Here is a 20,026-nt window from a genome sequence, read left to right as displayed (position 1 = left end):
AAACGTATTTGGAAGTTTTTTCGGGAATTTTTGCCACAAACAGTCAAACTTTGGTCTCTGGAGATCTGTGGTGCTCAGCCTGAATCAGAGTTAGGGCCACAGGTTCACACGAACACTTTTATATTATGTAGAAAATTCATCCCACAAATACCTACTCTAAAAATTCTGAAATTAAAGTTCAGATTATTCTATTATGTTCAGATGGGCCCTACTGATTTATTGATCCTAGCTGATCTACTACTAATCCATCAGTTATCATGAGTGATTTTTGTCCTCTGGCCTTCTGAACAAGTTGGACAGTCCGCGGATTTGTTTTAATGCGTCCATTCGAAAAACTTCACCGTCCAATCGCAGCTCAGCTCGGGGTGCAGCGGCTCCTCCTCCCCTCTGCCCGCTCCCACATGTAACGCTATCAGCCTCTGTCTGTCTGTTGCATTGTCTCATTGGGGACGCAGCGCACGGAGTCCGGCGCCGCGGGTAATTCCACTGGACCTCCAAACGAACAAGTGACAGTAATAAGAGGACAATGTCAGCAGGAAGTCCAGCTTGTGCCAGCACGAGACGCCGCTCGTTGGTGTGTCTTCAGTCTTCCGGAGGATTCATTGATTCTCGTCTTGTGCCAGTCAGCGGGGCTGCCTGAGGCTGCATGGCACGTTACAGATGGACAGGTTTATATCTGCGCTAAATCCAAACGCTGCTATGTTAGTATCGCTCATCCGGACCTGTGTCGCTCTCTGTGGTTCTGGACCGTAGCCCGTTGATTCCTCTCATCCGTCGCACGGTATCTGAGCGGTGGTCAGTCAGCGGTGCGCCCCGGTTCCGCCTGGCGGGCTCCCCGACGAGGATGGCTGCACGCCGCAGCTGCGTTAACTCGCTCTGGTCGGGCAGCGAACGGGTCCGCATCGGAGAGCGCCTCAAAGCGACACTGGCCGGGGTGCTGGAGCTGGAGGTGCTCAGGTGCAAACACCTGGAGATGGTGGACGCCGCGCTGGACGACAGATCCAACGCCGAGGAGCCACGGGCGGAGGAAGGCGACGGAACCACAAAGAGCGCTGCCCCTGATGCCGAGCATGGCTCTGCGACATCCCGCAGGCAACAGGTCAGTCCGCGCGTCTGTCACATCTCTACATGGCGAGATTATTAAATATGAATGGGGGGAAGATGGTGATCTGCCAACGAGCCGGTCCCTCCGCGGCTCGGGAGACAGATTTTATCGCTGCCTGGCGGCGCATGGCTGTGCGGAGAGCTGAATACCCAATTGATTGGGATGGTGCCAGAGACCATCCGAGCGTGTAGACCCGATCATTATGTACAGCAGCAGTGTGTGACCGTCACATGGAGCAAATGTCAAAGAGGTCAGGGAACCAGGACCAGCTCCTGTCTGGCTGGCTCTGGTCCCTGGCTCAAGGTTACACAGGAGGATGTGCTGGGACGACACAGGCGCTAAAATCAGGTGCAGGTATTAATACACGAGCCAGCAACCAGACACTGCTGCATTGTTTTGGCTCTGACCGGTTTGTTCATCGACTCTAAAGGTCACTTTGGTACCCAGATTGCATTTAAATCAAGCTGATCAACACGGTCTGTCTAAAAGGTGCAGATTGATATTGTTATTGTGAAATTCTCAGTGCTCCTGACCCGCTGTCACCAAACACACCCACTAACATACAGCACCCCATTCCCAAACTTGCCCTGAAATGGATACAGGTGTGTTTTTGTGTGTGTTGGAAATGTGGGGAATGTAGGTTGACATGTGATACAGGAGGACAGGATGTGAACAGGTCTCATCCTGAGGCCTGGATACTGAACCTGGAGCTGCTCTGATCCATTATTTGTGAACATGAACTAAATCTGAACCCGTGAAGTCATCAATATGTGGGTGTATGCATCCACCAGGATTTTCAGGTTAGAAATGTATTAATTATTCTAAAAATGGTATTTGGCGAGGAAGTGGTGAATCTGAAGAGCAGCAGAGAGAGCTGGTGCTGAAAAATGTTCAGTGATAGTCAGAGAAGTCTCGTTTTTTTTAAGTCATGTTGTAATTGACATTGCACAGGCAATACACACTGAACCTTTAAGACAGAAGAACAGCTTTCCACTGCAAAGGCGAAGCAACTAAACTTCAGTACATTTCAAAAGTTATTATTGCTTCAGATGGCGTCATTCTCAGACCTGAAACAGGCCATCAGTGGCTACATTTCACTGTAGCTGCAGTGGAGACTGTGGTCACCTCGCACACACTGTTATTACACTGTGAATATGTGTTTCTGATACAGGAGAGCGGTGTTAGTCAGCAGCCAGCTGCATATTAATACATGGCTGTAGCTGAGGTGGCCTCTTTAGATTTATTGGACAGAATAATATGAAATCACAGGTCTGAGTAGGTGCTTGGAATAATCAGTTTTTATCAGTGCAGTGACAGAAATGGCAGTCCCATCTGAGGAAGAGGGCATCTGCATGAAGTGTGTCTCATCACCGCCCACCTCTCCCTCTCTCTCCCTCTCTGTGCTTCCCCCTGCGGTGCTGAGCTGATCCTGTGGACAGGCCGGGCAGCATTGCTCATTCTCACCTCTGAAGGGAGCTGCCGGTGTGGCAGAACAGCCTGGCACGCTGCCCCCCTCCCTTTTTGTTTTTTTTGTCAGGGCCAAACTTCACCAACACAAACACACAAGTGTTTGCATAAATGGAAACAAACTGCTGTGTTGCGAAAGTGACCAGCAGCAGGAGACTGAGAAAGCAGATAGATGCCTGCTGTTTTTATTTACTAGAGGTCAAGTTTTATCCACATTATTGTCATTTATATCTTTAATTCATCAGTCATCGCTTCAAAAAACATTCATTATTGTTCTGCTTTTAAAAATATAAGCGTAAGCTGAGGATTGGATGACTCAGACTTTAATGCTCTCTACTCCACCAGCTTTGTTTTTTTTCATTTTGGAATTAAACTCTTGAAATGTGATTCATCTCTGCTCTGTGTAATACCAGAAAGAGAGAGAGAGAGTCGGGTCAGGATTAGGGCTGTATGTTGGTGTGTGTGATGGAAAAATGACATTTGTTTTTTTTTTTCAAGCAGTTCAGAAACATGAAACAATGGCTTATCTGTAATGCTTGTGGAAGGAATGCACACATATTAAAGCAGTTTGTATAAATAGATTATAAACTCTGCATATACTACAAGAAAAGATTGAGAGATGGGAGGAATGTGCTGCAGAGCCTCCCGAAGTACAACAATTCTTTAGTTTTTATGTCTCAAATGTAAAATTAATTCTCCTTTTTTGTCGAAGCTGAATATCTTGGAGTTCTGGTTCGAAAAAAGAAGTGGCTGAGATGTTCAATAGGCCAAACAACTGATCAATTAATTGAGAAAATGACTCCTCATTCACCACTGAGGCCAGCCTGTTCTGAAATGAAGTCTGTAAAGCATCTCCTTACATGGAGAGTCATTACCCTGACCTGTGGAGTGAAACAGCTTTTGTGTATTTGTCTTTTGCCTCAGGATCTTTCTGAAGTCACACAAACCAAAAAAAAAGTCTTGTAACGTTGATACTTTTTTTTTCCATTCACATGAATGGTCCCGAAAAGCTTTGCTCATTGCTGAAGACGACAGAAGTACTCATCTTTCTAAATTCAGTAGAAGCATGCAACAATAAATAGTGCGTACGTCTCATGTCGCTCCCTCCTATTTGGTTTGGCCAAATTATTCTGTCTCCCAGCTGAAGACGTAATGCAGCTCTTAAGAGGAGGTGCATTATTATCCAATCGACCCATAACATTATGAGGAGCCGCTGCGCTCCTCCTCTCCTCCCTTGCATGAAGCAATATCATATTACAGAGCTCCGAGCAGACCCCCACCTATGATTTGATCATGTGCTGGTCACCGTGTAACATTATATCCTGTAATGTGCACTGCATTATGCTGCTGAGGGACGCTATGGAGAGGCAGATATTTAAGATGCTTTTTAAAGGGATATTTCAGATATTTAAGCATGCACTAATGTAACATTCTAACACTTTATGGCAGAAAGGAAAAAAAATTGCAGTGACACACGCAAGTGTAAGTCACGTCAAGATTGGACTGTGTGTGGATGAGTTAAATATTTCTCTGGGCCTGTTGTGCTGTTGTGTGGGAGGAGAAGCGAGTGAGAGTTAGAGAGCGAGCAGCTGTAGCTTTGGTGAGTAGGGGGCGGCTGGCTGTAAGGATATTATAGAAGTGTGTGTGTGTGTGTGTGGGGGGGGGGGTTATTTGTCAAGGGGAGTGTGGGGGAGTGTGGGGGAGGCAGGGTGGGTGGGGGGTCCTTCAAGATGCCCTTCTCTCTCACCCGGCAACCGCTTACCACCCTTTCCCCACCTCACCCTCCCTTTCATTCTCTCAGTGACTCATTCCCTTATTTTTCTCTCTTTTCTTGTTTTTTGTCCCTCTCGCTGGTTTTGGTCACCCACTCAGCCACAACTCACTGTAGATTCACAGGGGAAAAACACAGGGGACAGGATTTCACAGAGTTGTGAGGGAGACAAATCAAATTCTGAAACTCTTTCACCCACTTTTCCTCCCTTCTGTCCCTGTTTCCTCCTCGCTCCCACCCCCCTCTACTCGTTCCTTCTGCCACTCTGGCTCCTCTTTGTTACGTCATCTGTCTTCTCCTATTCTCCTCTGTATCCCCCTCCTCTGCTGTCACCCCGGCAGTGAGTCACTACCTGTATTGTTTCCTCAGTAAAAAGAGGATTGATCAGCGCCACTCACAGTGTCTCTGTTGTCTTGGCTCGATCAGACTAAGGCAGGGGCTCTGGGCTGCTGTCCTTGCAGGGATGGTTAGGGGGATTTGGAGGATAATTGGAGGAGGGGGGTTTACTCTCTGGAGCTCTTACTAATCTGGGAAATGGAGGCACTTTGCTAACTTGATGGGGGTGATTGTTACTCTTGTTGTTGAGTCGGAGTGTGTGGGGCCTCATTCCTGATTGTTCTGGTAAGTGTGACGTGATGTGATGAGAGTGCGTGCCTGCTAAATGATATCATGGATGTTCAGTTCCATACGCCTCCTCACATAACACACAAACACGTAGAAGGTCAAGAGATGTGTTTTAAATAAACCGGCCTTAGTGTCAGTGGTGGAAAGCCTTTCAAAGATGCTACAATTCAACTGTCTGTTGAAGGCCATTCTGTTTTTTGTGTGTTCTTATACGGCCATATACACTGATTTTTTTTTTCTACCTATTGCTCATCATCACCTGTCATCTAATTCCTTTGTAGGCCCCCTCTCCATCGGACAAAATGGTATTGCCCTGTCAAAGCAGTCCTGAAGACTGCAGCAGTAATTCAGGCGATGGGATGACCCACTTCACACCTGGCCGGGGGAGTAACTCACGCTGGTCTACTCTTTCCTGGGATGCCCCCTCTGACCTGCTCTCCCCCCCAACTCCAGACCCCAGTGGTGTGGCCCCCTTGGACAGTGACTCTAGACCTAGTTCAGGTAAAAACACACCTTGTATTCAATAGCAGATTGTGTGATTACAGCACTGACCTGACCAACAGTTTGATATGACCACAGCTCACCTTGAGAGATTTGTCGTTACACATTAACTACATTCTTTCTCACTTGTGTTTACTTGCACTCTATGTGACTTGCTGCTGACTCATTCACGTTCTTCCTAGCTGTCAATTTTTTTCCTGTCAAACTCACAGTAAAACTACACATTTCTGCCATGCAATCATTAATACTATTTTCTGTATAATACTATTTACTTAATTTTCTAAAATCCTGGCCTGTAATTAAGCTTGTTTTGATACTGCTGGCTGGAGTAGTCTAAATGTTTACAGCAGGTGTGTTTTAAGGGCACTACCTACATGTTAAACACTAGATCCAGTACAGTTACACCTTCCTCTAGGAATTTTAGTAAAGTTTGAGTTTCTGTTGGGACGCCTCACCTTTGTTTAGCTAGTTTTTACTGACATTACCAACTCTGCATTTAGAGTCATCCAAACTCATTGTTTTCTGGATAGAGCTATGGGAGGCCCTTGTGTGATGTCAGGACTAACAGTGGCCTTTCTAAAGAGCCTTTTAAAGGGCATACTGGTTACTTGTTACTAACACACATTCATATTTTTTTGTCAAGGTTTCTATTCAGTGAGCGGAAGCTCTCTTTCGGACTCTTGCTACTCTGTGTCCAGTGATCCTGCTCACATGGGACCGGTGCCACCTGCCAGACCCCTGAAGCTGTGGGAGCAGGTTCCTCTGTCTGCTGACAACACTGACATCATGTGGTCAGAAGGTGCAGTGCAGCCTGTTCTCCAGAATAGCCAGGAAGATGTTGAACCAACAGAGGAGACGCCACTATCCGGTGAGCTGATGCAGATAATTGATCCATGTCTTGTAAATCTATCTGGGTAAATATACATAATGGAGCAGAATGATACTTCAAAGATTTGACTGTGAACATCTATATAAAAGTCTGACGCCTGAAATTCTGTCTTTTGATTCTTACAGTCCCAAGTGAACTTGAAGCAACTGGATTTAGCTTTCTTCTTGACCTTTGCTCGGGGCTCGATGACTCCCTGATTTCTTCATACCTACCCCTTGTTAAACCCGTCTCTTCCTCTCTCCATTCGAAACCTCATCTGGATCCACGCTACTGCACAGATCTGGTGTCCCGTCGGACCAAAGAGGTGTACTCCTACCCCAGCCCACTGCATGCCGTTGCCCTACAGAGCCCCCTCTTCACCTCACAGAACCAGGAGCAGTCAGCTCCTGTGAGCCCTGAGAGACCTCAGCATGATGAACCAGAAGAATCAAACCCTGATGTCGTTCTGCCTATCCAGCCTCTGCAGCCCCCCACCGCACCCTCCTTCACCCAGTTGGAGCAGTACATCACTCGGCTAGCTCGTCAGCACTATAGTCGTGTAAAATCCTCCACCTCTGATCTCACTTCAGCTGCAACCCCAGGTCCAGTTACACACAGAGGCCTTTGTACCCCGGGCAAAGGTCATGGCTCCACCCAGTCCCTTTCTGCCTTTGACAACCGCAGTACACCCTCCACTGTGCCTGGTGGCAGCATCACACCCTGTAAGTCTCTGCTGGGGAACACAGCCAGAGTCAGCCTCTGCACCTCTGGGAAAAAGGCCACAAGAAATTCAATCAACCTTGGTAACCTCCCTTCAGCAACTGGAGAGGACTTGAACATAAATCTACATCTCAACCTCAACTTGAACCTGACTCCGGGTTTAAATTCTAGCTGTGGGCTGGTGGACAATCCCAAAAATGGTAGTTGTGGAGCTTTTACTTCCACTTCCACTGCCTCTGCCTCATCACTTTCTTCCGCTACACCCACGCCTGCAGTGAGAGCTCGTCCTCGCATTTCAACTTGTCCAAGCAGTCTGAGCCACCGGAGTTCCCTGGAGGTGCCTTCAGGATCCAGCAACAGCTCTGCATTTGGGTCATCATCCTTCTGCCGCTCATTGGACTGGAGCAGCTGTGCTCCCCCAGAGACTGGACAGTCTGTGTTTGGTACAAATTCAGGATCAGCTCCTGGGTCGCAGCGCAGCAGTTTGATCCAGGAATCCAGCTCCAGTCCAAAACTAAGTGAAGACTCCCCCATGGTGGAGGAGATCTCCCGCCTCTCTGGCCTGTCGAGAGCTGTTGTGGTTGGGCTGATGGAGCAAGGCGTGGAGCTGGATATTGACTGCTTCCAAACAGATACTGCAGCCAAAATGAGGAGTCACAGTAAAACTCACCTGTCTGCTCAGACAGATCAGTCACATGACTATAACAGACACACTGACCTAAATCCCCAGAGGCCAATACAGCTCTCTCTCAGCGTAACCCACTCTCCACAGTCTCAGTCCAGCCTCACCCCTCCTCTCTCACACTCCAGCAGCCCCATCCACCCTTATCAATCCATCCATATTCCATCTCCCCACTACTCCTCACACTGTCACTATCAGCAGATGCCTTCCCCATCTGACCTCCCGTCCTCAACAGCCTCCTCCCCTGCCTCCCGCCCTACCCCGCGGGGTCACTCCCCTCCACGCCCTCTCCAGTCATCATCAATGAGTGCCACCCCCCTCTCAGTTTTCCGACGAGATGCACCTTTCCAGTGCTCCCTGCCCCGCACCAATACCAGGACCTCTCCTTTGCAACATGGTGGCATCCAACCAAGAGGTGGATCACTGCGTCAGACTGCAGGAGGAAGTGAGGTTAGCAGCAGGTGGAAGAGGGCAGAGGGGGAGGGGCTCTATAGAGGTAAGCATGTCTCCCATAAGTTGATCAGGGCAGCCACAGTTAGCAGCTATGCCCGGAGAGAGGACTACAGCTCAGTTTGGGGTGAGGAAGAGGCGAAGGCACGAACTGCAGCACAGACCCCCAAGAAGTCCTCCAGCAAACTCTGGAAGGGTTTTGAGGGACGCCTTTGGGGCAAAGAGTCTGAAAATGAAAGGGAGGAGATGGACAGGGCTGAGTACGGTTACGGCTGGAGGAGGAACAGTGTTGGAAGTTGGAGGAGGGAGCACAGAAGGATGAAGGCTTCATCCAGCAGTGGTGACAAGAGGCCAAAAGTAGATCATTCTCCCATCTTCTCAAAAAGGAGGGGGAAGGAAGACGGGGAGAGACGCAGCTCCAGCCTCAGGCTCTCTAGGAGGGCTCTGTTCAGGAGTGAGTCCCAGGGCTTACTGGTACCAGGTAACCACAGCGAGGGTTCCACAAAGCGGCAACACTGGGTCTCCTCCCTAGATGTGGGACAAAGTGGCATGGGGTTCAGCAGAGATGAAGGGATTAGACTGCTGAGAGCGAAGGGGGAGGACAAACGTTTGTCTTCTACTGCCAGCCTCTTTAACCTCTCCCGTTCTCAAAGCCTAGAGGGCAGCTGCCATTCAATCTCCCCTCTCTCTTCCCCTTCATTTTCTCCTTCCCCTCCTCCACATAGGCCCCTCCAACGGTCTCGATCACTGAAAGATTTGGGTAGGAGAGTGTTTGGCTCCATGAGGTCCCTGAGTCTCAAACGGAAGCCATCCAAGAAGTGAGACTTGTATAATAAATAAACATCTCAGTAGATACACGTGTTACATTCAAAACACCAGTGATGCTTAGTATTATATTTGATGTAAACGCAAGTGCCATCATTTTCAGTCAGTGACAGTGGTTCTGAAGCACTGGTTGTGATCCATCAGTCCTTTCATTCAGCACCAGACATAATGGAAGTTTCTCTCAGGCAAATGAAGACCTGCTATTGACTCTTTGCTGGCATCATTCATTATCATATGTTTTTGTACATTTTTAAAGACACTTTTTAATAGTATTCCAAAAAAAACTCTTCTACACATGTTCTGCAGTGAAACTGGAGTGTGAAAGATGCTGAATATGATCCCATAATATTGGCTATATAAAACTTTATAGCATAGTCAAACCCTCCTGTAACCATGGGTATGAATGTCTATGTGCACATTCCCCTTCTGCATGCTGCTCTGTGACTTGTTCAGTGACTATAGATATTGTGAGAATGTGATATTGATCTTTAATTATCGGCAATATTGCCTCTGAAGTACAATCATATTGGCCAGATAATGACCAAAACAAAGCAAATACTCTTTAACTTGATATTTTGCTCAGGATTTTGAAATGAATATTGAATAATTAAAATATTGACAAGTTATACGATATACATTTGTGGCTTCTCATGGCTTATGATTAATAAATGAAATTCATAACTATATGTATGTGTGCCTGTATTAAATGTTATCTAAAATAATAACAAGACATCTATAATTTGGCGTTATTAAAATATATTTTACTTGAAAACTCACAAAATAAACATCACAGACCAAAACAACTGTAATCATTGAGGCATTTGTGTAGTGCATGAACAGTCTCCGTTTAGCCTTCAGAAGCTTGTTTGTGAACCGTACTGGACTTTTTTTTTCGTTTCTGGGTTGCTAGGAAACTAACTTTTCTGTCCTTGCCTTTCTATTTTCAGCAGCAACATCTTCACTCTCCTTCTGCTTGCTTTGCAGTCTGCTGTATAATCCTCCTTCCCTCTGTTTACCTTGAACACCAAAAGGCAACACAGCAACATTTACATTCTTCAGTTAGCTCCTGGTAAGGTGACATAGGCAGTCTCTCTCTCTCAGACTGAAGCTTTATTTGGCAGGTGTTCACTGGCAGGCTACACGCCTTCACTAGCTTCATTTGTTTGGTTAATCCCCTCTCTGGAGCTGTCCTTTAGGCCGGAGGAAAACATGCCTCGATACATGGCTTTCTCTTTCTGCAGCTCCAGTTTCAGTCTCTCCTCAGCCCTCTGCAGGTGCTTCTTCACATTGGCATCTGTGTCAGAAATTTTTTTGTTAAGAATGACTTAAGGCACATGGAAACGGCCACAAACTGAGTGCTACCTGCCCCGTGTAGACCAAAACGTAAGACAATTATTCAAACAGATAATTGGTTAAACCTGCTGAGTATGATCATGATGTGCTGCCTGTATTCTTACCATTAGGCTGCTCTCTGAGGGCCTTGATGAGGTACTGTTTAGCTGCCTGTGTGTCTCCGATCTCTAGGGTGGCTACTCCTGCCCTGTAGAGTGCTTTGACGTTTCTTGGTTGCCACTGCAGCACCCGCAGACTGTAATCACGCACACGAGTATAATCAACACTCTGTCTCTGCAGCAAACAGGCTGAAAGAGAGGCCCAAATATACAAATTCATAAATTACCGTAGTATACCAAGATATCCATCTTATACATGTGACTACAGAACAGTATTTAATTTACATTTGCATGGTTATTAACGGTATCTACCAGCAAGGTTGTTGTAGCAATCCACTTGTGTGTTCCTCAGCAAAGCCTCCTGTTCAGGTGTGAGCACTGGTATCTCAGGTCCAAAACCTTTCAGTGACGACATCACATCACTGTCGAGGCTCCGGAGAACCAGAAGGGCACGATGATAACGGCTGATGGCTGAGCGGATGCTCTTCTCCCGGTAGAGAGTGTTACCTTCAGTTTTCAACTGGGACGCTTCTTCCAACAAAACCTGAACCGGCTTCACAGAAGTCTGATGACGCCCAGGGTGACTTGGTTCTGCTGCTGCACCTTGTTCATCCATTTCTGCAGTGCTGCTAGGTACTGTAACACAAAGTATCACAGGCTCATCGATATGAAACACACATAAAAATACCACACAGGTTGTTAGTGAGGGTTAAAGTAATACTCACAGGATCTCACATACACTTATAATTACCAATACCTCCATGTAAAAAGAATATAAATGGCAATTTCCTCAGGACAAAACGTTCAGCTACTAAAGTTAATCTTTTTCAATAACATTATGAATATAAAGAAGGAGCCTTCAAATGCATTTAAAAATGTATCATTTGTTTCTTGTCTTACTACAACTCGGGTTTATAAAACCTACAAGTTAACATTTGACAACATTGTTTTTGTGTCACTCGATCTGTAGATGATTGATGAGACCCGTCCGGACCTGAAGCGAATCTCCAAGTGAGTATCCAAAGCATACAATCTATAATTATGGCTCTGCTTATAAGCGATTCCCTGTTTTCTTTGCACTGTTAAAATTAGCTCCTTAAAATTAGTATAAATGAGGTAGGGTCTGCGTCTTTATTCCATGCATGTTACGGCACTTTTTAACCACAGCACAGACCTTCTGTGGTAAAATATTAACGGTTTGGTTCAGCTAACCCAACTAGTAGCTTATCACACATTAGCTTACATTTCTAATGCTTATTTTAGCATCTTTACATTCAACAGTCTGGTGGATTAACATGTGATGCATGACTTGTGATCTATCATCTTACATTAGGCCAGCGAGGAGAAAATCCACGGATAGTTTGGCACTCTTTATCAGTTGTCCATCATGCTGCTCTGCTGCGAAGGCGCTTCCGTGTTTTCCTTTGTCTTCTTCTTCGCTCGCTAAAAATGTAACGACATGCAGCGGCATGCACTGCCACGGTGTGGCCGAGCCAGGACGTAAAAGTGCTTAAAAACAAATGTATAGGTTGATTTGCCTTTAATAATTATTCCTGAGAGAAAAATGTTTTAAATGTTTTATGTTGAATTATACACTGCCAGGCTAAAGAAAACAATAGGAGTCTACGGGATTTTAGTGCCAATGTAACTTCCTGCAGTAGATATTCATAAAACCCACTGTAGAGATAGAGAAGACATTCTTTAACACTAATCTTGTAAAATATCTGCTGCAGCTTTGAAGAATTATTTTTAGCAATTTAAAAAAAAAAATGCTATGCAATGGGAGTCTATGGTATTTTAGTTCCAATTTAACTTCAAATTTCTCCACAATCCTGCAGTAGATATTCATGAAACTTACTGTAGAGATAAAGAAGACGTTTTCTGATAACAATGTAGTGAAATATTTACTGCAGCTTTGGAGGATTATTTTTAGCGATTTTTAAAAATATAATATTTTTCAATGGGAGTCTATGGGATTTTAGTGCCAATTTAACATCAAATGTCTGTGGATTCCTGCAGTAGATATTCATGAAACTTACTGTAGAGATAAAGAAGACGTTTTCTGATAACAATGTAGTGAAATATATACTGCAGCTTTGAAGGATTACTTTTAGCAATTTTTTAAAAAAAATGCTATTTTTCAATAGGAGTCTATGGGATTTTACTGTCAATATAAGTTCAAATTTCTCCACAATCCTGCATTAGATATTCATGAAACACACTGTAGAGATAGAGAAGATGTTCTTTAATAACAATCTAGTGAAATATATACTGCAGCTTTGAAGGATTACTTTTAGCAATTTTTTAAAAAAATGCTATTTTTCAATAGGAGTCTATGCGATTTTAGTGCATATTTAACATCAAATTTCTCTGCAATCCTGCAGTAGATATTCATGAAACTAACTTTAGAGATAGAGAAGATGTTCTTTGACAGCAATCTAGTGAAATATCTACTACAGCTTTGAAGGATTATATTTAGCGATTTTAAAAAAATGATATTTTTCAATGGGAGCCTATGGTATTTTAGTGCCAATTTAACTTCAGATTTCTCTGCAGTCCTGCAGTAGATATTCATGAAACTTACTGTAGAGATAAAGAAGACGTTTTCTGATAACAATGTAGTGAAATATTTACTGCAGCTTTGGAGGATTATTTTTAGCGATTTTTAAAAAAAATGCTATTTTTCAATGTGAGTCTATGGGATTTTACTGTCAATTTAACTTCAAATTTCTCTGCAATCCTGCAGTAGATATTCATGAAACTCACTGTGGAGATAGAGAAGATGTTCCAGTGAAATATCTACTGCGGCTTTGAAGGATTATTTTTAGCGATTTTTTAAAAAAATGCTATTTTCCAATGGGAGTCTATGGGATTTAAGCACCAATGTAACTTCAAATTTCTCTGCAATCCTGCAGTAGATATTCATGAAACTCACTGTAGAGACAGAGAAGACCTTCTTTAACAATAATCTAGTGAAATATCTACTGCAGCTTTGAAGGATTATTTTTAGCAATTTTTAAAACAAATGCTATTTTTCAATAGGAGTCTATGGGATTTTTGTGCCAATTTAACATCAAATTTCACTGCAATCCTGCAGTAGATATTCATGAAACTCACTGTGGTGATCGAGAAGATGTTCCAGTGAAATATCTACTGTGGCTTTGAAGGATTATTTTTAGCGATTTTTAAAAATATGATTTTTTTCAATGGGAGTCTATGGGATTTTAGTGCCAATTTAACTTCAAATTTCTCTGCAATCCTGCAGTAGATATTCATGAAACTCGCTGTAGAGATAGAGAAGATGTTCTTTAACAACAATCTAGTGAAATATCTACTACAGCTTTGAAGGATTATATTTAGCGATTTAAAAAAAAATGCTATCTTTCAATGGGAGTCTATGGGATTTTAGTGCCAATTTAACTCCAAATTTCTCCACAATCCTTCAGTAGATATTCATGAAACTTACTGTAGAGATAAAGAAGACGTTTTCTGATAACAATGTAGTGAAATATTTACTGCAGCTTTGGAGGATTATTTTTTAGCGATTTTTTAAAAAAATGCTATTTTTCAATGGGAGTCTATGGGATTTTACTGTCAATTTAACTTCAGATTTCTCTGCAATCCTGCAGTAGATATTCATGAAACTCACTGTGGAGATAGAGAAGATGTTCCAGTGAAATATCTACTGCGGCTTTGAAGGATTATTTTTAGCGATTTTTTAAAAAAATGCTATTTTTCAATGGGAGTCTATGGGATTTTAGCACCAATGTAACTTCAAATTTCTCTGCAATCCTGCAGTAGATATTCATGAAACTCACTGTAGAGACAGAGAAGACCTTCTTTAACAATAATCTAGTGAAATATCTACTGCAGCTTTGAAGGATTATTTTTAGCATTTTTTTAAAAAAAAATGCTATTTTTCAATAGGAGTGTATGGGATTTTTGTGCCAATTTAACATCAAATTTCACTGCATTCCTGCAGTAGATATTCATGAAACTCACTGTAGAGATAGAGAAGATGTTTTTTAACAACAATCTAGTGAAATATCTACTACAGCTTTGAAGGATTATATTTAGCGATTTTAAAAAAATGCTATCTTTCAATGGGAGTCTATGGGATTTTAGTGCCAATTTAACATCAAATGTCTGTGCAATACTGCAGTAGATATTCATGAAACTTACTGTAGTGACAAGGAAGATATTCTTTAACAACAATCTAGTCAAATATCTGCTGCAGCTTTGAACAAATATTTTTTACAAATTTTTTAAAAAAGTTTTCTTTTTAACCTGTTTAACCCGATGGGCCCGCCGAAGGGCCGAAAACGTACAGGCACTATTACTTCAAATTCTGATCAAATTCTGCCACGGTTGCGGCCATGTTTGTAGTCCAATGAAAGAGGACAAGCTACTGAATCGAATGGTACAAAAAAAATCTAATGGACTACAATACCCAGCTGACGTAAAATCCCTGTGTAAAGACTAGGCGCAACAACACTAACGCTAGCTAACTACGCGTATGTGTTTGTGGAGGTTGTAGTTGCTTTAGTGTGCTTCAGTGACTTTCGGTGAATTTCAGTGAGTTTCAGTAAGTGTCAGAGGGTTTTTTTAGGTTGTTAGCTAGCGTATCTCTTCATGATACCGTGACGAGAGGGGCATGGAGCAGAATTTCAACGGCAGGAATTTCCGGATTCGTTCGACCCCGTTGCCAGCAACGTTGAACGTTGGAAAAGATAGACCCAGTTTGAGTAAGTTGAGTAAGTTTTGTACATTTATTTTGAAGTGTAAACTGTTTGTTGCTAATATCCGTGTTGATCGATAAAATGATTTATTATATATATACGTGCAGTGGCGTAGGAAGCATTAAAAATGTGGGGGGGACACCTTCTGTGGGTGGGTGGTGAAAAAAAGTACATCAGTATATTATGAAATATAATATAATAATATGAAGTAGTTGCGTTTTCCTGTGGATTTTAGCAGGTTGTTAAACTATTTTACCTACAGAAGTAAACACTTCATGACTATTTCAGAGACAGATTCAACAAAAACTCTGTGACAAACAGAAACTAATTCCAAGTGAAACAACAGTTTTGTCAAACATACTGGTGCTACTACACTAACAGCCTCCATATCTGAGGCCTTCTCTCATTTACAGAGACAATAAACTGGCAAATTCCATAGAAAAATGAACCAAACTGCTTAATGCAGATAATACTGAAACACTAAAAATACTAACTTACAAAAAGATGCATGTCTTTATTTTTATTTGCTTATAAAACTACTTAATTCACAACAAACCTTGTGGATGTGTTTATAATGATGCGCTGCCTCATCTGCTGCATCAGTGTGTCCCTGTGACAAACAGTCAGGCTTCAGCATGAGCTGGACTTTGTGGGATGACACTGACGTCACCTCCTCCAGCTTCGACCAGCTTCGACCAGCACCGACGGTTCTCTTTACGGTGTTTTACGCACTGATCTGGCTCACCTAGATCACTTAGCTCCATTTTATCTGGATGTTTCTGAAACAGGTGGAGTTGTGAATGGTGTTCTGTTCCAGAAAAAAATAGGGTGAGACAGGTATTAATGTATTTGACCCAGGTTCTGCAGGGGGGTTGCAAGGTGGAGCAGGCTTTAGGCCTAAAACATAGGTATGGTGCAGTATATCAGCCACAGTCACAGGGAAAAGTGGAAAGGATGAAACTAAAACCTAAAACAAAAAATGGGCTAAAATCTGTGCACAGACCAAATTAACATGGGTTCAAATATTTTCTATTGACTTGATGTGTGTATGATGTTCTGTTAATAACCATATGATTTACAACCTATGAGCTTCTTGCAGGTCTACAGTTTCCCGGACCAGCTGGCCCGCTGAGACTGAAAGAGTATGCAGTATGGTGTTAATAGAAACCATAATATAATGAATGAATGAACCTTTGATGACATCATCAAAGGTTGTCGCCGTGGAGCTTAGTACACAAACAAGAGCATTTTGGCACACAGTGATTCAAGCATTCAGGATTATTTTCCATTGAGTGAGGACTATTTCTTTCACAGCAGAACAATATTTCCAGCATTCAAGATCATTTCTTCAACTAAAGATATGTTCAGGAGTGAGAGTGCTGCTCTGCTACGTGCAGAAAACGATCAGCTGCGTGCCGACCTGGCTTCTCTAAAAAAGAAGATGGCCCACAAGGAGCAAAAGTGGGAGGAGCAGGCAGCAGCATTAAAGGAGGATCTGGCCATTAAACAGCATGCATTGGCAGGCATGCATGACTTTATGGATGTGCAGCTCAAAGAAGCCGCCGATGAAAATCGGTGCCTCAGAGACACTGTGGAAGAGCTGCAGGTCTACAAAGCTGTTTCTATGAGATGGTCTATAATTTTGGACAGGAGGTGTGCTGATATGACCTGTAAACTTAGCACTCTGCACTCCCACGTAGAAGAGGATAAAGACATCATCATCACTATGACCAGTAAAAAAAACGCTCTCGACTGCCAACTGAAGGAGAGCGCAGAGGTGATGCACACACGACTGCTGCACCTGGAAGAGGTGCTCGCAGTTAAAAACGAAAGCCTTGAGAGCATGCAGCAGCTCCTTAACGAGGTTAGAGAGGAGAAGAGGCTCCTGGAAGAGAAACTCAGCGAGCCTAAGATTTCCAAGAAGGAGCAAAAAAAGGCAGATAAGAAGCTGCAGAAAGAACGTGAGCAGAGGGAGAAACAAGAAAAGAAGGATCGCAAGAAGAGAGAGAAGCAGGAAAAGAAAGAACGTGAGGAGAGAGAGAAGCAAGAAAAGAAGGATTGCAAGAAGAGAGAGAAGCAAGAAAAGAAAGAACGGGAGACGGGAGGAGCGACGCCGTCTGGAGCCCGCCCTCTGGCCGAGACGGGAGGAGCGACGCCGTCTGGAGGAGCGACGCCGTCTGGAGCCCGCCCTCTGGCCGAGACGGGAGGAGCGACGCCGTCTGGAGGAGCGACGCCGTCTGGAGGAGCGACGGCCGTCTGGAGGAGCGACGCCGTCTGGAGCCCGCCCTCTGGCCGAGACGGGAGGAGCGACGCCGTCTGGAGCCCGCCCTCTGGCCGAGACGGGAGGAGCGACGCCGTCTGGAGCCCGCCCTCTGGCCGAGACGGGAGGAGCGACGCCGTCTGGAGCCCGCCCTCTGGCCGAGACGGGAGGAGCGACGCCGTCTGGAGCCCGCCCTCTGGCCGAGACGGGAGGAGCGGCGTCGTCTGGAGCCCGCCCTTGGGCGGCACCGGAAGGGATGGCGTCATCTGGAGCCCGCCCCTGGGCGGCACCGGAGAGGATGACGACATCTGGAGCCCGCCCCTGGGCGGCACCGGAGGGGATGACGACATCTGGAGCCCGCCCCTGGGCGGCACCGGAAGGGATGGCGTCATCTGGAGCCCGCCCTCTGGCCGAGACGGGAGGAGCGACGCCGTCTGGAGCCCGCCCTCTGGCCGAGACGGGAGGAGCGACGCCGTCTGGAGGAGCGACGCCGTCTGGAGCCCGCCCTCTGGCCGAGACGGGAGGAGCGACGCCGTCTGGAGCCCGCCCTCTGGCCGAGACGGGAGGAGCGGCGTCGTCTGGAGCCCGCCCTTGGGCGGCACCGGAAGGGATGGCGTCATCTGGAGCCCGCCCCTGGGCGGCACCGGAGAGGATGACGACATCTGGAGCCCGCCCCTGGGCGGCACCGGAGGGGATGACGACATCTGGAGCCCGCCCCTGGGCGGCACCGGAAGGGATGGCGTCATCTGGAGCCCGCCCTCTGGCGGCACCGGAAGGGATGGCGTCATCTGGAGCCCGCCCTCAGGAGTTGGGGCTGGGTCGAGGAGTGGGCGGGGAAACCAGGGGGGCAGCATGGGGGCCACAGGAGCCTGGAACTCCTCCATGTCCTCGAACGCCCGGGCATAATGGAGGTGGAGCCACGGGTTAGCGCTCAACGCTAGATCCATCTGGGCTCTGAGCTGTTGCTTAAGGTTCCACAGCTCCCCCAGCTGCTGCAGAAGTGAAATCCTCTGGTCCACCAACTGCCTCACCTCCCTCCTGTCCGCGGGAGGTGAGGGCAGGTGATCCACCCGGTCGAGCTCAGCTTGGAGCTTCCTCCTAAGCTGCTTGCCCTGGCTCCAAAGGATCACCAGTTCGTATGGCACGAACTCTGGGCCGCGGCTCAAGGCAGCCGATGTAACCACTTCTGTGCCTGCTGTGTCCATAGTGGCTAGTTCGTACTGTCAGGGTTTGTGTGAGGAGAGCGGACACAGTTGCAGGACGCAGAGCGGTTCAAATCCAAAAAACAGTCTTTTATTTAAAGGCCAGGAGGGCAAAACAATACAAAACTAAAAATCACACTTGTCGTGGTCAAAAGGTAAAGTACAAAATAACTAACTGAAAATCACACTACACGTGGCAAAACTAGAAAAGCAAAACTAGGAAACTTAGCGAGGGTTCAAAAACATAACATGAACAAAGAAACTACCTGGAGCATAGCATAGCATGGCATGGCATGGACGAGACATAGAATGACACAAAGCCCACACAGACGAGACGAACTAGCAAGGACAAAGGGGAAGACACAGACTATATACAAGGGGACCAGGGAAGACAACGAGGCACAGGTGACGCACATGAGGGCAGGGCTGGTAATCAACCAGGAGGGAAAACACAGGAAGCAAAACTCAAGACAATACACAGGGAGGACAGGACTACCAAAGTAAAACAGGAAACACAAAACAAGACTAGACAACTAGAAACACAAAACAAGACTAGACAACTAGACAACTAGAACACAAAACAAGACTAGACAACTAGACAACTAGAACACAAAACAAGACTAGACAACTAGACAACTAGAAACACAAAACAAGACTAGACAACTAGACAACTAGAAACACAAAACACAAACCCAAGGAAACAAAACACCAGAACTACAGGAAAATAACAACAACTAAACACAGATTAAACTAAAAACCCAAAACAAGGAAAACAAAACCATAAATAAACACCAGGTCATGACAAAAAACAGTGATAACAATTATTATCACGTGCTGTCCTCAGGCAGGTGAAGACTGGTCTGGTGCAGCGTCTGGTCATAAGATCACAGAGCTGTGGAGAGAATATCACAATTACACAATGTACAGTAATTACAGCAAGACATAAAGAGAGCAGCAGTAAACTGAACAATGACAACAGCAGCAGGTCTATGACAGACGACGCTGCTCTGCTCGTCCTCAGCTACAACAACAGAGAGACAACGCAGCATGTTTAGCAGCGCCCATAATGATAACGACCATCGACAAGAACAAAGTCTTTGTATCCACATCAAGTTTGTCAGATCAGATCAACGGTAAATGGAAGAAAAACTGCTTCAAAATGCAGAAAGAGCCTGTTAGCATCACGTTAGCATCACGTTAGCATCACGTTAGCCAGTGGCGTAGGAAGCATTAAAAATGTGGGGGGGACACCTTCTGTGGGTGGGTGGTGAAAAAAAGTACATCAGTATATTATGAAATATAATATAATAATATGAAGTAGTTGCGTTTTCCTGTGGATTTTAGCAGGTTGTTAAACTATT

General features: G+C 45.1%; 2 protein-coding genes across 2 annotated transcripts; one reads left to right on the top strand and one right to left on the bottom strand.

The window, feature by feature from the left end:
• The first annotated feature begins 421 nt into the window (after positions 1-421).
• On the top strand, positions 422-9,539 carry LOC114442964 (uncharacterized). Its single transcript, XM_028416855.1, has 4 exons — positions 422-1,099; positions 5,249-5,468; positions 6,112-6,336; positions 6,483-9,539. The coding sequence occupies exons 1-4, from the start codon at positions 845-847 to the stop codon at positions 9,008-9,010; spliced, it is 3,228 nt and encodes a 1,075-aa protein (XP_028272656.1). The 5' UTR covers positions 422-844; the 3' UTR covers positions 9,011-9,539.
• A 213-nt stretch (positions 9,540-9,752) lies between these two features.
• Positions 9,753-11,901, bottom strand: ttc9c (tetratricopeptide repeat domain 9C). The gene is made up of 4 exons (XM_028416856.1): positions 11,793-11,901; positions 10,777-11,100; positions 10,471-10,653; positions 9,753-10,307 (listed from the first exon to the last, which is right to left on the bottom strand). The coding sequence occupies exons 2-4, from the start codon at positions 11,078-11,080 to the stop codon at positions 10,150-10,152; spliced, it is 645 nt and encodes a 214-aa protein (XP_028272657.1). The 5' UTR covers positions 11,081-11,100; positions 11,793-11,901; the 3' UTR covers positions 9,753-10,149.
• Between the last annotated feature and the right edge of the window lie 8,125 nt (positions 11,902-20,026).

This window comes from Parambassis ranga, chromosome 10, assembly GCF_900634625.1.
Source record: "Parambassis ranga chromosome 10, fParRan2.1, whole genome shotgun sequence".
NCBI classification, from domain to species: Eukaryota; Metazoa; Chordata; class Actinopteri; family Ambassidae; genus Parambassis; species Parambassis ranga.
The sequence above is the reverse complement of the archived record's forward strand: the minus strand, read 5'-3'. Positions and strand labels throughout refer to the sequence as shown.

Coding starts and splice junctions, on each gene's coding strand:
- LOC114442964 (XM_028416855.1), top strand. CDS start 845: ATGGCTGCACGCCGCAGCTGCGTTAACTCGCTCTGGTCGGGCAGCGAA. Junction 1,100..5,248: donor CGACATCCCGCAGGCAACAG/GTCAGTCCGCGC, acceptor ATTCCTTTGTAG/GCCCCCTCTCCATCGGACAA. Junction 6,337..6,482: donor AGAGGAGACGCCACTATCCG/GTGAGCTGATGC, acceptor TGATTCTTACAG/TCCCAAGTGAACTTGAAGCA.
- ttc9c (XM_028416856.1), bottom strand. CDS start 11,080: ATGGATGAACAAGGTGCAGCAGCAGAACCAAGTCACCCTGGGCGTCAT. Junction 10,654..10,776: donor TTGCTACAACAACCTTGCTG/GTAGATACCGTT, acceptor CCTCTCTTTCAG/CCTGTTTGCTGCAGAGACAG. Junction 10,308..10,470: donor CCTCAGAGAGCAGCCTAATG/GTAAGAATACAG, acceptor TTTCTGACACAG/ATGCCAATGTGAAGAAGCAC.